We start from the raw sequence: 15,825 nt of genomic DNA on the forward strand, positions 1-15,825 counted from the left end.
TCTTTCTTTCTTTCTTTCTCTCTTTTTCTTTCTTTCTTTCTTTTTTTTTTTTTTTATTTATTTGAGAGAGAGAGTGAGCAAACACAAGTGGGGGTAGGGTCAGAGGGAGAAGCAGACTCCCCGCCGAGCAGGGAGCCCGATGCGGGACTCGATCCTGGGACTCCGGGATCGTGACCTGAGCCAAAGGCAGTTGCTCAGCTGACTGAGCCACCCAGGCACTTCCATCTTAACCTTTTTCACTTAAGTGATTCAGTCTCTTCATTTTTGTTCTCCTTTTATGTTTGGATTTGCAAAGAGCTGGCCCTTAGAAGGCACCCACAGTAATTTGTTCAGTAATTTGTAATAATTAATACGTCTCAACCGTCAAGGATTATCCTAAGTAATGACGCCAGTAGTGAAAACCAAACGTTAATGAGTTAAAGGATCGGTGTGTGTGAGTGAGTGTATCAGGGAAAGTAAGTTTTTTAAAGAGGACCCTGATTTTAGGCCTGTGTGTAGATAATCCACGTTTTAAATTTAACGTCATGATGCTTTTCCCTCTCCCCACGGTGTCCCCTGGTCACACAGGTAGGATGCTCTTCTCTGCAAGAGCTTCCGATCCTTCCTTTTCTCCCCCTGCTGGGCCGGCTACCCGTGTTGATGCCACGGCTGTTCCCTGCCTGTGGGGTCCTGCGCACCCTCGGGCGGCCCTGGCCAGGTCGTCCTCACCTTAAAGCCTGTGTCCTCATCTGTGAAGTGGGGACGGTCCCCCCATGGGTTTCCGAATTGTTTGGGGCTCTGCACCAATGTGGGCTTCCTCTGGTCAGCTGCAGGCATTCAGCCATCATGGAGTCCTGGGAAGGCCATCCCTTCTGGGAAGGTGGGCATGGAAAGGTGGGGTGCACCATTCTCACGGACCCCCTTTGCCTCTGTTTTCATGACCCGAGGCCAGTGTGGTTTTGCCCTGGTAATGCGTCTATGAGGGAGGTCGTGAGGCCCCTCTGCCTGTGTGTAGTCCCTGCTGTTCTCTGTGGGTACTTTCTTCCTTCTCTCACTCTGTTGTTTCTTGACTTCCTCCATTGCTGGGTACCTCGAGTCTGTTGGGTCATTCCTTACAGGAGCCTTCGGGAACTGGGGTAGCAATGCTGTCCGGCGCTTAGCATGTCACTGCACACGTGCGTATTAACCCCAGCCGAGGTGGAGCCCCGTCTCTCAGACCCCAGTGCCCATGGGCTGAGGCAGCTGGAAATTGAATATCAACGTCCAGCCTTGGCCTCTCCGACCTCGCACGGACCAGATCCCGTTCCCTGGGGACCCCGCATCCGAGCTCAGGACTTGGGATTTGGATTTGGGCAGAGCAGAGCTCCAGGGCTGACCGCACACACGGCCGGTGTGGGTGACCCAAGCAAGCAGCTTCTGCTCAGCCTCCTGGCCTGTCTAGTGGGGATAATTGTCGTGTCTCCACGTGGATCGTTTGAGGACGCGATGCTCCCCACACAAGTAACATAAGTGAAGAGCATGGCCATCACTGTGTTTCATTTCAAAATTTCACTGGTTTTCTGTCAGCAGGCTGACCAAAGCACTTGGGTGTAAGGTACTGTGGATACTTGAATAGAATATTCCAAACAGACCTCTTACCAAAGACGGAGAGTGTAAAGTCAAAGGTCATTCTCTTACATAGGGCCAAATCAGACCCCTGGACCTGAAACCCTGAAGTTTGAAGTGATGAGGTCATTCTCTGCCGTTGAGTATAGCTCTTTGGCCTGCCTCCCCCCGCCGCTGCCATGTTCTAGAAGGGATTCTGTCTGCATAGGAAAAAGTAATAGATTTTTAAAACAAACCAGGTGCAGCTTCCCTGTGGGAATCTGGCCCTTAGGATTCAGGTGTGGCCTTTTGAGGAACTGATTATATTGTTTATTTCAGTTGTGGTAGTTTTCCCTCCCCAGCTTCCAGAATGTGACTCTTCAAAGCTTTATTGCAACTTTCTCCCAATTTTTCCCCCTCGCAAACATCATAAAAAAGGATTAATCATGTAAAGAAAAGAGACAAGAGCAGTGGTTCTCAAGTTTGGGAACACGGGGAGCTTAAAACAGTGCCCACATCCCCAAGATTTTACTTTCGCTGATCCGGGGTGCATGCAGCCCAGGCACCCGAGGTGCCCCGTGGTTGGTGCTAGGCCACGGACACAAGGGCCCCACATTCTGATTTAGCGGGTCAGCATCCAGGCTGGAGCATGTGCGTGTGCACAGGTTCCCAGGTGGTGCCTGTGCCGTCTGTCCAGGGACCCTCATTTGAAAACCACAGGACTGGGGGGTTCTGGTTAAGAGCGTGGACTTATGGACTGAGCTTCATCACGTCCTCGGTCACCTCTGTCTCTTTCCCATCGCTGGCCCCAGGACCTTGACCACTGCGCTTCATGTTACTCTTGTCAGTAGTGGGGATGATCGTAGTGTGAGGGCGTGTGTGTGCGTGCGTGTGTTTGCACATATACATACACATCCCTACCTAATCCACTGCCTGTTCTACACAAGCACTCGTGAATCATCTTTTTTTTTTTGTCTTGACAAATTGAAATAATCAATAGTAAGAACATCCAAGTCCATTGCTTTCTTTACATGTAGGGGCAAAGGTGGTAGGAGTGTGGGTTTCAGTCTGTTTTATCTGCAGTGTTTTCTATCAGAAGAGTGTTTTTTATTTCATTTTAGAGAGAGAGAGAGAGAGAGAGGGTGTGAGCAGGGAGGAGGGGCAGAGGGAGAGAGAGAAGCAGACTCCCCGCTGAGCAGGGAGCCCGATGCGGGGCTCGATCCCGGGACCCCGGGATCACGACCTGAGCCGAAAGCAGACGCTTAACCAACTGAGCCACCCAGGCGCCCTAAAGGTGTTTTTTAAAGATTATTTTGATTTTGGTATTTATCTGTAATAAAAGTTCTAATTCTGTTGAGTCTCCAAATTTATCTCTTTGTTAACGTTTATAAGATTACCGTACGATTAAAACATACTGTATTCCTTTGCTTTCATTTTGTACATGGAGTTCTTGTTTTCAATGTGAGTTTCTTGTCGAGGTGTAGCGTTCGTTCACTTACTCTCAGCCCCCTGCATGCAGACACTGTGTTGTTTGGAGGGTGAAGGGTGAGCACTGTTGTTGGTTGCTAACCACACCGTGGGCCGTGTGCCCTGCTGTTCGCGGTTCATGAGCATCTCGCGTGGCCCTGTGCTTTGCTGGCCCCATCCCCGAGCTTGTCACCGCGCTTGACTTTTGTCCTGTGTCTCTACCCGCTCCGTCTCTGTCCCTCCCTTCCTGGCTCTCTTTTTTAAAGCATTTCTATTTCAGTGTGCTTTGAGTATTTTTTTTCTTAATATTGGAATAGTGTTGATGATTATTTTGGAAAAGAAGCGAATCAAATAGTTGACATTTTTTGCTACACGTCATCTGTTTTTGGAATAAATTGTTTCTTTTTTGAATGCTGTCTTCATCGCCTGGTTTCTATTTTCCCTTTGATATTTGAAGTATTATGAGTTTCTTTTGATGCATTTATTGTGATTTAGAATGCGAATATTCTGTTTTCAGATCCACAGGTGACTATCTCGATATGTCACGAACGTCGGTCAATTAAATTGTTCCTGGTAAACAGCAGGGTCCCTGGCTTTTATGGAAGGGATAGCTTTCTTTGTAAAAAGTCCTACGGTGATATAAGACTTGCAGCTTCTCTTTTTGATTTTATTTTTAAATTAAATGTTATTAGTTAGCCTGTCCACCAACAATGAAGCTAGTTAGTCCCGTTAGTGTGCAGACCTTCTGGAGTCCCCACCATCCTGGGTGCAGCGGGGCATATTCCAACTAACAAGTGCTTGAACAAGAAGGCATTTACCAGGTACAAGTGTGATAGGATTGATGTCAGGTGCTGGCCGTGACCGTGGAGCAGGGTGGTGGGGCGATGAGCAGTTCACTGCCTGTGCTGGGTGTCATCCGCATATCCCAAGAGGGCAGTGAGGAGAAAGTCGGAAATGGACATGCCAGAGAGGACATAGTAAATTCCCTAAGTAGATATACTAGATTTTCCCAGTGGTATTAAATGCATATTTTGGATTTGTGGCTGAGTAGAAATGGGAAGACTCCATCTTGCACCGTCGGTGACTTTAGGGATGCTGGAGATGGCTAGTTGTGTTAAGCAGAGGAGTTGTGTTTTTCTAAGAGTAGGTCAGAGGAGGTGACGCACGTGGGAGCTCGGGAGTTAGCCAGGGAATGGCTGAAGCGGACCGCTGCCCTAAGCCAGGAAGTGAAGGGGTGTGGGTAGGGGGAGGTGGGGACAGAGTACCAGACCCAGTGGGCAGCTGTCTCCGTCCTGCATCCCTGTGCAAGGGAAGCCTGTGAGCTTGCAGGCACTACGTACAAACCCGAACCCGACCCTGTTTTCAGATCGTGGGTTGCATCCCATTGTCGAGCCAAGCATCGAGTTAGTAGGTCACGCATGGCGTGTTCAGTAAGGAAAACACATCAGAAGAGGAAGCATCAGAGTGGATTGCATGGATCCTGATCACATTGCCAAGTGTGATGCGTCAGGCGTGTCATGAGAGGCGAGGGTCCTTCAGCGCACCTGTTGGCATCGTAGTTGATTTTTCTAGTGTATGGAGTCATCCTGATAGGGGGGTGGCGCTGGACAGTTGAAATCTGCCACAAGCATAATTTGTAGTTGGTTGTGATGTGAAAGGCATATGCGTGCCAGTCTTTTAGAGTCTCAGGAATGCCAAAAAAGCGTTATTTGGTGCAATGTTTTAAAATTTTAAGATAGTTGTATCACTTTAATTTAGTAGAAATTGCCCTTAAAATGGAAAAACAAATAAACATGAGACAGAAAGAACAAAGGCGTTGTTGAAGTTCAGCTGCTGGACCCAGAAGTGTAAATATTGACGTTGTTGAGAAAAATGTTGATTCTAGGATCAGCAAACTTTTGGCTTTGCTGGAACTATTTTTCTGAACTATAGTCTAATAAGCAAGTTCAGGCTTCATGGTGAAGATTATTTAAATTTTTATCACAGGTTCAGAACTCCATTAAAAGGCACGGACTCCGGGGTCCCTGGGTGGCTCAGTCGGTTGAGCGTCCGACTCTTGATTTCGGCTCAGGTCATGATGTCAGGGTTGTGAGATCGAGCCCTGCATTGGGCTCCATGCTCAGCAGGAAGTCTTCTTCCTAGCTCTCTCTCTCCCTTCCTCTGTCCCTCTGCCCCACCCCCGCTCACTCGCTCTCTAAAAATGAATAAATAAAAGCTTTTTTTAAAAGAAGGAACAGACTCCAATACATTATTTATAATGCATTCTGGCAGTGGACAAAATTCATAGTCAAAAAGACATATGAAACCAACACAGCAAGATGACCTTATCCGTAAGCCCCTTTCATCGAAGCAAGAAAAAAGGCAACAGTCGTTGGTACAATTTCTTAGTCATTCTACAACTGTTCATGAGAACGCCTTTTATTGTGGTAGGTACAAAGCTGTAATATCCACCTGCCTGTCAGGCCCTTCGTCAGGCTATGGAGCACATCATTTTGATAAATCAGCTGATGATTTGAATATGGAACTCTCTGCAAAGTGGCACAGAAAGTCATCACCCCTCTACTGTTGTAGGACATTTCAAAGTGCAGTTTTTTTGTTGAGGAGCAGGATGGAGGTGGAGTCTCCACGAGAGCAGAGATCATGACCGTGGTCTTTGTCTTTGTCGGGTGTGGACGGCAGGGTGGGTTTATGGAGGGCTTGCAGTGGGGTTTCCATTTCAGCAGCCCGACATTTGGGTTACGCAGAGTCACACAACTGAGAGAGGGCATGGCTGCTCAAGAGAAACCAAAATGGACAAGCCATAAACAATTTCCGAATGGTAGAACAAGTGTGACCAGGAAGCTTGGTGGTATCTAAAAAAAAAAAAAAAGAAAAAAAAAGTTTGTATAAAAGTGAATATGCAATCATTGCCTTTTCCATCTTCAAGTTTTATCATCCTAAGAAATTCTGCTGAATCTCATGATTGTATTAAAAAATACTTAGTGGGGCTGGGGGTGTGCCTGGGTGGCTCCATCGGTTGAGCATTTGACTCTTGATTTCGGCTCAGGTCATGACCTCTGCATCATGAGATCGAGCCCTGCATTGTGCTCCGTGCTCACTGGGGAGTCTGCCTGAGATTCTCTCTCACTCCCTCTGCCTCTCTTCCCACTCTCTCTCTCTAAATGAATAGATAAAATCTTTAAAAAAACTTAGCAGAAGTTGTTAATTTTATTAAAGGAAGCTCATTGAATAGCCATCTTTTCCGATATTTAAAACTGGGGATAAAATATATGAAACATAAAATTACTATTTTAGCCATTTGTAAGTGTGCAATTCAGTGGACTTAAGTACAGTCACAATGTCGTGTAACCATCTGTGTCCTCATCTCGAACAGAAACTCTGTATCCATTGAACAAACTCCCCTTCTCCCTAGCCCCTGCAAACTTCTCCCTCTTGTTTCTATACTAGGTGCCTCATATAAGTGAGGTCCTACAATATTTGTGCTTTGGCGACTGACTTACTTCACTTGGCATCATGTCTTCAAGGTTCATCCATGTCGTAGCATATATCAAAGTGTTCCTTTTCAAGGCTGAATAATATTCCACGGCATGGATCCTGCTACGTTTTGCTTATTCATTCATCTGTTGATGGACACTTGGGTTGTTCACGCTCTTTGGCTATTGTACACAGTGCTGCTATGAACATGGGTGTACAGGATTTGTTTGGGTCCTTGCTTCCACTTCTTTTGAGATAATATGCTGAGAAATAGGATTTCTGGAACTTATGTTAATTCTCTGTTTGGTTTTTTGAGGAGTTGTTATACCATTTTCCACAGAGGATGCACCATTTTTCATTCTCACCAGCAAGGCAGAAGGGTTTCAGTTTTTCCACATCCCCACCAACACCTGTGATTTTGTGTGGCATCTCATGGTGGTTTGATTGGCGTTTCCCTAATGACTAGCGATGTGGAGCACCTTTCCATGTGTTTATTCGTCATTTTTATGTTTTCCTTGGAGGACTGTCTAGTTAAAGTCCTGGCCATTTTTTGAAATTGGTGATCTGTTTTCTTACTGTTGAGTTGTAGGTGTTCTTTATATATTCTGGATATTAATCCCTTATCCAATACACGACTTGCAGCTCTTTTGCCCTTCTCGGTGGGTTTATTCACTCCCTCCATTGTGTCCTTGGCACAAACGTTTTTAATTTGGATGAAGTCCAGTTTGTCTTTTGTTGTCTATGCCTTTGGTGTCTTACTCTGGAAGTCATTGTCAAATTCAACATCATGGAAACTTTTTCCTAGGTTTTCTTCTAAGAGTTTTATACTTTTATTCTTACGTTTAGGTCTTAAACCCGTTGGAATTAATGTTCACTGATAGTGTAGGTCCAAAAGTCCAACCTCATCATTTTGCATGTGGGTATCCGATTTTCCCAGAACCTTTCATTGAAAAGACTGTCCTTTCCTCATTGAATGGTCCTGGCACCTTCGTTGAAAATCAGCCAACCATTATATATGAGGGTTTATCTCTGCGCCCTTTATTCGAGTCCGTTAGTCTCTATGGCTGTCCTTCTGCCATTTCACACTATCTTTATCACTGTAGCTTTGTAGTAGGTTTTGAAATCAGAAAATGTGAGTCCTCCAATTTTGTTCTTCTTTTTCAAGATTCTGTGTGTGTGTGTGTGTGTGTGGCTATTTGGGGCCCTGTGAGAATATATATAAATTTTAGAAAGATTTTATCAATTTCTGCAATAATGCTGGAGGGAATCTGTGAGGGATTGCGTTGAATCTCTGGATTGCTTTGGGTATTATCATCATCTGAATAGTATTAAATGTTCCAAACCGTGAACACAGGGTGCTTTTCTTATTTATGTCTTTTTTATATTCGTATAGCAGTATCTGCAATTTTTAGTGTACGAGTCTTTTGCCTCCTTAGTTGAATATATTCCTAATTGTGATTTTTGATGCTGTTTTGAATGTCGATTTCTTAATCCCCCTTTCAGATTTTTTTGTTAGAGTATAGAAATACAACTGATTTTAGCGTGTCAGTCTTCCGTCCTGCAACTGTAATGCGTTTATTTGTTAGCTTTAGATTGAAGGCGTGTCTTAGTAATCTTTAGGATTTTCTGTAGATAAGATCATGTCATTTGTGAACAGAGATCGTATTAGTTGCTTTCCGATTTGGGTGCCTTTTATTTCTTTTTCTTGCTCTATTGCTCTAGCTAGAACTTCCAATGCAATGTTGAGTAGAAGATGCAAAAGCCAGCATCCTCACCTTGGTTTTGCTCTTAGGGAAGAGCTTTCCATCTTTCACCATAAAATACGGTGTTAGCTTTGGGTTTGAGACATATTATTAGAGACCAGAGTTACTCTGATCTTCTTAGTGTATCTAACTATAGTTTTCCTATCCCAAAGGAACCTACTCAACAGGGCTTATGGGATACATACTTTTCTGGCTGAGAAGCAATTTCACTTGGTAAATACTTTCAGAGGTCATATTTAGGTAATAAAATTGGCATGTTTATGTGATATTTTTGGCATTCCAACACCCATTAAATTTGAAGCTTCAGGGGGCAAGTAACGTGTTTCCACGTGTTGAACACATCCCAGAGTTCTGGAGGCATATGGGGCCGGGCAAGCAGCGGGTGAGGAGTGAGCTGGAAGGAGTGTGGGAAACAGTGGCAGAAGGAGGTGTGGGGCAGCGGTTTAGTATGGGTACAGAGAGGGTCCTTGAGTGGCCAGGAAGGCCCATTCTCTACGGCAGAAGAGGGAGCCAGGAGGCTGTGAACCCCTCCCCCAGGCCTGCAGGGATGTGGGTGGAGGGGAGAAAAACAGCGTCCCAGGAAAGTGAGGCTGCAGGTTGAAGAGGTGGAAGATGTGTTTGCAGGAGGGCCCGGGGCTGGGAGGCTGTCCACGCAGACTCATCAGACCCACGTGGGCTTTGGGGAAGCCCACAGGAGGCAGCACAGTGTGGTCCTGGGAGCTGGCCGTGGTTGGTTGGGGTGTATACGTCAGAGTTCTCCAGAGGAACTGAAACATGTATGTGTCTGTACAGAGATTTATCTTAAGGAATTGGCTCATGTGACTGTAGGGGGCTGACAAGTCTGAAGTCCATGGGGCAGGCTGGCAGTCCGGGAACTCAGGCAGGAGTTTGCTACAGTCTTGAGGCCAAATCCCTTCTCGGGGAAACCTCAGTCTTTGCTCTTATGCCTTCAACACATTGCACGAGGCCCGCGCCCATTATGGAGGGTGATCACCTTTACTCAAGTCCAGTGATTACAGATGTTAACCATGCCTACAGAGTACTTTCTATCTATCTATGATTTATTTAAGAGGGAGAGCGAGAGTACACTCACATGCTTAGTGGGGAGGGGCAGAGGGCGAGAGAGTCTCAAGCACACTCCGTGCTCAGCATGGAGCCCGACGTGGGGTTCGATCTCACCACCCTAAGATCGGGACCTGAGCCGAAACCAAGAGCCGGACGCTTAACCAACTGAGCCACACAGGTGCCCCCACGGAGTACTTTTAGGACAGCCTCTAGGTTGGTGCTGGAGCCTCGACACATGAGACTTGCCACCCCGGGGGCCAGACTTGCGGGGCTGGGGACTGCTGGCCTGGCCAGAGCCTAGAGGGAGGTGACCCGCCGCAGCTGTGCCCATGCAGGGAGTGGAGTGCTCCCGCCGTCCTGTGAGCCCAGCAGCCTCTTAGGGATTGTTCTTTGGTTTCTGTCCAGGTGGCTTAAAGGATCCTACACGCTCGCAGGAAACATAGGTGGTTGGTAGTGAATGTTCCAGGTTTAGGGCACTTCTGTTCCTTTTAGCTGAAATGACAATTTAGTAGTGTTTTTATATCTTGGGTCTGAATTAGTTTTCGAGGGCCACCAGAACGGAATAGTACCGACTGGGTGGCTCAAACACCGAAATTTATTTTCTCATGGCTCTGGAGGCCAGAGTCTTGAGATCGAGCTGTGGGCAGGGCTGTTCCTTCCGAGGCCTCTCTTCATGGGGTGCGGATGCCTGTCTCCTCCCCGTGTCTTCTTCCCACGGTCATCCATCTGCCTATCTGTGTCCCGATCTCCTCTAACACCAGATCAGGGCCCACACTAATGCCTCACGGGAACCTTATCACCTCTTTCAAGACCCCCACCTCCAAATTCAGCCACATTGTGCGTCCTGGACGTTAGGGCTTCAACTTCTGAATTTTGGGGAGGACCCCGTTTAGCCCATAACTGGGCCTTACCTTGATTTCTTTGCTATTTCAGTGGATGGAATGAATATCCTGACTTTTATGCACCCGTCTGATTTTAGGTTTCCCCTGGGAAGCTTCTGTGAGTCTTTGATTTCTGAATTCTTAAAACCTCAGACTGTGTCTGGAGGGAGCTTCTCTGCCACAGGTGCGCGGGAGGTGAGGCGTGGGGCTGTGCTGGGGACTGTGTAGCAGAGGTGGGTGGTCCTGCTGGCGGCCCCCGGACATAGTGGGGCGGCTGTCCTGGAGTCATTTTGTTTTCTTCCTGCTCTAACGGGGTGACACGGATAACCCTCAGAGTCCCCTTCGTGAGACCTACCCTGCTTGGATCCAGATGCCAAGAGCCCAGTGAAGCGGGGGCCTGACAGGCAGGCAGCGTCCACACTTGGCGTGGGTGCTGGGGCACAGTGAATGCACAGTTTACATGGGGGGAGTGAGACCGGGAAGGTGCATTTACAATTCTGTGTGACAGATGGAAAAATGGATGTAAGCCCAGCGTGGGGCCCAGGAGCTCAGAAGGGACACGGACGGAGCCATCTTGGAGCAGTGGTGATTGGTGTGAGGCAGTCTGAGAGGACTTCCTGGAGGAGGTGATCCCTGAGCTCAGTCCTACAGGGTATAGTAAGTTAGCTGGTGGTGGAGCTGGGACCAACAGCTGCAAGTACAGAGGCTCAAGAAAGCCTCCTGTGGCCCGGAATTAGCAGTCATTCAGGGTGTCTGGGCCACCAAGGGACCAAGGGTCCAGGGCCTGCACCTCTGGGATTGATTATGATGGGGAGAGTTCATATGCTGCCATTCCTGAACATGTATTCACGTCTGATGATTTCTGAAGGAGAAGACACTGCCTCTGTTCCTGGAATCCACGCCCCACTCTCTGATTACTCCTGAGATTTAGAAGGAAAGATGTATCTCGGAGAAGCTTGCTTCGTGGAAGTTTGGCAGAGCGTTTTTTGTGTTCAAAGGCAAAGGGATGACCCATCCCCAGTCCAGGCCAAGCTGCTGGTTGCCCCTCACCCCAGCCTCAGCTCTCTGTATCAGAAGGGAGGGGCCTTTGTCCGACTCAACTGGGAGACTCGGCTGCTTTGTATGCTGCAGGCCTGTGGTTTGTGCCACAGTAGTTTAAAAAAGAAAAAGACAGGGGCGCCTGGGTGGCTCAGTCATTAAGCGTCTGCCTTCGGTTCAGGTCATGATCCCGGGGTCCTGGGATCGAGCCCCGCGTCGGGCTCCCTGCTCAGCGGGGAACCTGCTTCTCCCTCTCTCTCCCTCTGCTTGTGCTCTCCGTCAAATAAATAAAATCTTAAAAAAAAAAATTAAAAAAGGAAAAGGATCTCTGTTTCGCGCATATTAGGAGCTCACTGTAGGAGGCAGTGTGCTTTTTAATGTAGCTGCTGGTATTTGCAGCTCACTTAGAGGTCCGGCAAGTTTCCTGTATGTTCAGAAGTCCGTTTCTGTGAGTGTTATTCTCAGAGGCTGTGGTCACAGAACCGTGGCCTTCAGGGAGAGTGTGGAGCTGACCGGGGGGCCCTTAGACGCGGTCGATCTTGGCTGTGACCGGGACACCCGGCATGCACACAGCCACCTTGGTGCCTCCTTGGAATGGGGCTGAATCCGTCATTGCCAAAGTAAGATAAAGTCTTCAGGGACTTAATATTTGTAACGAGGAAAGAGCCCAGGGGTCCCGGGGAGCTCCTGGGAAGGTGTGCGGTCAGCGCCATGGGCCAGCACCCCCTTCACCCCACAGGCCCTGGGACCGTGCGGAAGACTCCCCACTGCTCTGTAGCTGGCACCAGGCTCCTCCTATTAGAAGGCAAGCGGGTACCCCCACGAGTAGACATCCCACCCGAGCACCTGACCACCCGAGGGGTGTCTCAGGGCTACCCCCTTGGCCACGTTGCTCTCGAACAAGTTGTGAGGAGTTCATTGTTCCTCCGGTCCAGCTTCTCACGGTCTGTCTTTGTTGTAGGTGCTGCAGATCCGTCGATGTAACTGGAAGAAGGAGCCGATGGCTTTAGCTGGCTGCCCAGATTCCTTCTTGCACCATCCGTACTACCAGGTATGGGGGAGCATGGACGGCTGCTGCCCGCACGTGGTGGGGGCCCAGGGTCACGGCACAAATGTAGTTAGCGACCACCACCCACTCCGTCCCTGGCAGTGTCTGTGTTAGGGGCCTCTGGCATGTCCCACGGAGGATCACGTGTGGCTCCCACAGTTGTCCTCGCTTTGTGCTGGGAGACCTTGTCACGTGTCCTCTCTGTCCATGGCACCCTCTCTTCGAGAAGATTGTCCTTGTCGTGCGGCATTGCCTCTGATGCGTGGGAGGGGTGTTTGGAAGGCGCAGGCGCCGTGGGGTCGTCTGCTGGGCCCCAGAGCTCCGGGTGGCAAGTGGCCGTGGCGGCTTCGGGGATGTTCATGCGGAGACACAGCATCCGGGGCAAGAAGTGGGGAGAGGGAGGTCTCTTGGCCCAGGCGCACGCAGCCTGCCTTCTGGAGATGCAGTCCTCCCCCCAAGACTGGCTGGCTCTTTTTCCCTCCACCCTTGCTCTGATACTGTTTTTTCCCTCCCTTAATCTGTAAAGCCTCTCTGGCGATAGTGATGAGAATTTGCTTACGCACCACGGCTGCGGAGAGATTTTCCTTTTTAATTATTTTTTGGCATCGAAGTGACGTGAACCTTCAAAGAGAGGCTGAAGGTTAGGAACACCGTTCCTTGTAGCCGCTGAATTTGAGATGAGACTGAAGCCAGTCAGAAGCCAAAAAAGGGAGCCAGCACCCTAGCCGAACTGCGGAGTGTGCTGGGGACAAGTGGGTCTTTTCAGTGGGTGAGCTCTTTGCAAGGCCCTCTGCTTTCTGCTCGGTTCATTTCTTGTTCTTAAAGGGCCTCACCCGGTTGATTAAGCTCTGTGCTGCATTCATGACTCGTTCTCCCGTGGTCACTTAGCTTTGGCCAATTGTCTGGGCCCAGACTATGCCCATCATCTGTCCTGCTGCCCTACGCTTCACACCATCACTCCCAAATGGAGGGGATGGATCAGTGCACCATACGGGAAACTGTCCCTGCAGACTCCCCCGGGGACAGTTTGAAGGTTCCCTGCATTGAAAGTTGGTGGAGAAGTGTCCTCTCCAGCTGGTTACAGAGCGGACCTTGAGGGCCAGACCTGATGGAGGGAAGGGTCACTCTTGCCAACCCCCTCACCCCCCCATCTTCAGTTAACCCACCGGGCCATACAGAGATGGCAGAAGCACCAGCTACGGGTCACTCCTCACTCCCCAGACGCGCTGTTTGTCTTTGCTGACTCAGTTGTCCCGGTTGGTTGTCTGCCTCTGCAGGAGCCAGGAGGCCCTGGGTGTGTGGTAGGCAGCCCCAGCGAGCCTCTGTCACCCCTGGAGGAAATGCTCAGTCATACTGTTTGGTGGCTTCTGATGGCACGGTCTTCCTCCCATAAAAATCCAGCAGCCAGACTTGGCAGCTCACATCCGCTGTTCCTGGAAAATCAGATGACAGTTCCAGAATTTCTCAGAAAATGGGATGATTTACAGTGAGTTCCAGCCTTGAGCAATCCGCAATTATAGCAATTAGAGAAATCTCCCGAGTTTTTATAGAGAAGAATTTCTTCAGATCGTCAGCGTACAAACAGTTTTCTAATTCTAGCTGTTCACTCCGAGCTGGGGCGTGGATTAGTTACTGGGTTCGGTCAATGAGTTGCTGAGATGTAGATCTCTTTACGGACACAGAAGCCCCCAAATTAGTACATGTGTTAAATTATCCTGCTTTCCACTGTAGGGACCGGGCCAGCAGATGGGCGGGACGGGGCCCCGGGGCTGGTGGGCTAGGGGGCGAACAGCTTCACTTTTAAAGATGTAGGTTTCTCCTTTAAAATATGCTATTGTTATAGTTCTGTGGCCTTAGGTGTCGGGGTGGGGGGGAATCTTGTAATATTCTTGTGCCTCAGTTTCCCTTCTGGTAAGACAGGGTTAGTGGTGGCCAGGTTGTGTGGGGATCGGAGCAAACACACAGAAATCGCCTGACACGGGGGTGGCCGCATCTTGGACACCCAGCCCAGGGTACTTACGTTTCATTCCTTGGTCACCAATGGTGCCTGACACAGTGTCAGAGCTAGGAAGACAGCTTTGCATGAGGCAGGCAGATTCCCGGGGCTCATGGGTCCTAGTCGGGGAGGTGGACATGGGACAGCAGGCAGATCAGATGATTGTGAATGAGAATACGAGGTAAATAAAACAGGCCAGTGGGAGAGAGGTCAGGGAGGCCTCCCTGGAGGAAGCGCCCAGAGCCGGGGTGGAGCCCAGGCAGGACTGGGCAGGGCGCTCTGCACAGACGACAGAGGAGGAAAAGCTTAGCGTGGGGAGGCCGGGGCAGAGGTGAGACTTTGGTCAGGTAGGAATGGGGGATACAGCCCATCATCTGCGATTTTAAAACCCTAAAAGCTCCAGACTGAGAGGTATTCTCATTTCTCACGTCACAGCCGACCCCGACTCGACTGCAGAGCTGTGCCCTTAGGGGCATAATGGCTCCATTACCAGGCCTCCCTGGCCCCTGCATTCTCTCTCTCAAATCTGAAAAGTCCTAAATTCCCACCTCCATCTAGGCTCCAGGGTTTCGAGGAAGGGATTACGTACCTGTTAGGAGGTGCATTTTATTTATTGACTATAAATGAAAGCAACACTTAACTATCCTTAAGAAAAAAGCAAAAAAATAGGAAGCGTGATAGGTTCAGGTAAAACGTGTGAACAGAACGTTAAACAGTGCTTTGGCAGTGATACGCTCAAAGGTAAACATGATGGAGGTTATCAAGCTTACCGTTGCATTTCCAGATATTTATTCTGAGTATCGAGCTTTACTTTTACGATTTTTATTCTTGATTTCTGAGTCAAAGACACGTATGTTTATGGGACGCCTGGGTGGCTCAGTCGGTTGGGCGTCTGCCTTCAGCTCAGGTCATGATCCCAGGGTCCTGGGATCGAGCCCCGTGTCGGGCTCCCTGCTCCGCAGGGAGCCTGCTTCTCCCTCTCCCTCTGCTGCTCCCCCTGCTTGTGTGCTCTCCTGCTCTCTTTTGTTCAAATAAATAAATAACAATCTTTAAAAACAAAACAAAACAAAAAAAACACGTATGCTTGTCTTCGAAGTCAGCATCTGAGAGTGTCCCTGTGACCCCCGCACTTAGATGGAGGTCGGAGCAGTCTCCTGCTCGCTGGCTCCTTACCTGCCACCGTCCATCTGTAGAGCAAATTCCTACGGTCTGTCCCAGGCCCCCGTTGCTGCATTTTGCTCCTTTGGCTCCATTTCAGTCCCGGAGCCCAGAGCCTTTGGGCAGAGCTCAGGCTCTGGCAGGCGACAGCCGTGGGCCCATCCGGCCCCCTGCCTGCTTTTCTAAATGAAGGTTTATGGGACCAGGGCCATGCTCATTTGTTGACATCTCTGCAGTGGCTGATTTTGGGCTCAGCAGCCGAGTGGAGTGGCGTCTGGCCCTTTGCAGAAGAAGTTTGTCAACTGCTGTTTTAGGACGCCGACTTCTCCAGTGAGTGCTGTGGGCCGACGGAGGCCACAGTGGGCCTCCTCA

At 49.2% G+C, this 15,825-nt stretch overlaps 1 protein-coding gene across 4 annotated transcripts in view; it reads left to right on the top strand.

Moving 5' to 3' along the window:
- Window positions 1-15,825, top strand: part of GRB10 (growth factor receptor bound protein 10) — a 172,074-nt gene that overhangs the window by 44,696 nt on the left and 111,553 nt on the right. For 3 of the 4 annotated variants that reach the window (XM_025853128.2, XM_073885064.1, XM_073885062.1), the window contains one exon: window positions 12,213-12,302. The exons of the other annotated variant lie outside the window; for it this stretch is intronic. In XM_025853128.2, the coding sequence (XP_025708913.1) occupies window positions 12,252-12,302 (51 nt within the window). In that variant the 5' untranslated portion in view covers window positions 12,213-12,251. Of the gene's footprint in view, window positions 1-12,212; window positions 12,303-15,825 lie in introns of those variants that run through there. 4 annotated transcript variants of the gene reach the window in all.

This window comes from Callorhinus ursinus, unplaced genomic scaffold (genome assembly GCF_003265705.2).
Source record: "Callorhinus ursinus isolate GAN/ISIS: 27379988/994484 unplaced genomic scaffold, GSC_fseal_2.0 scaffold60, whole genome shotgun sequence".
NCBI classification, from domain to species: domain Eukaryota; kingdom Metazoa; phylum Chordata; class Mammalia; order Carnivora; family Otariidae; genus Callorhinus; species Callorhinus ursinus.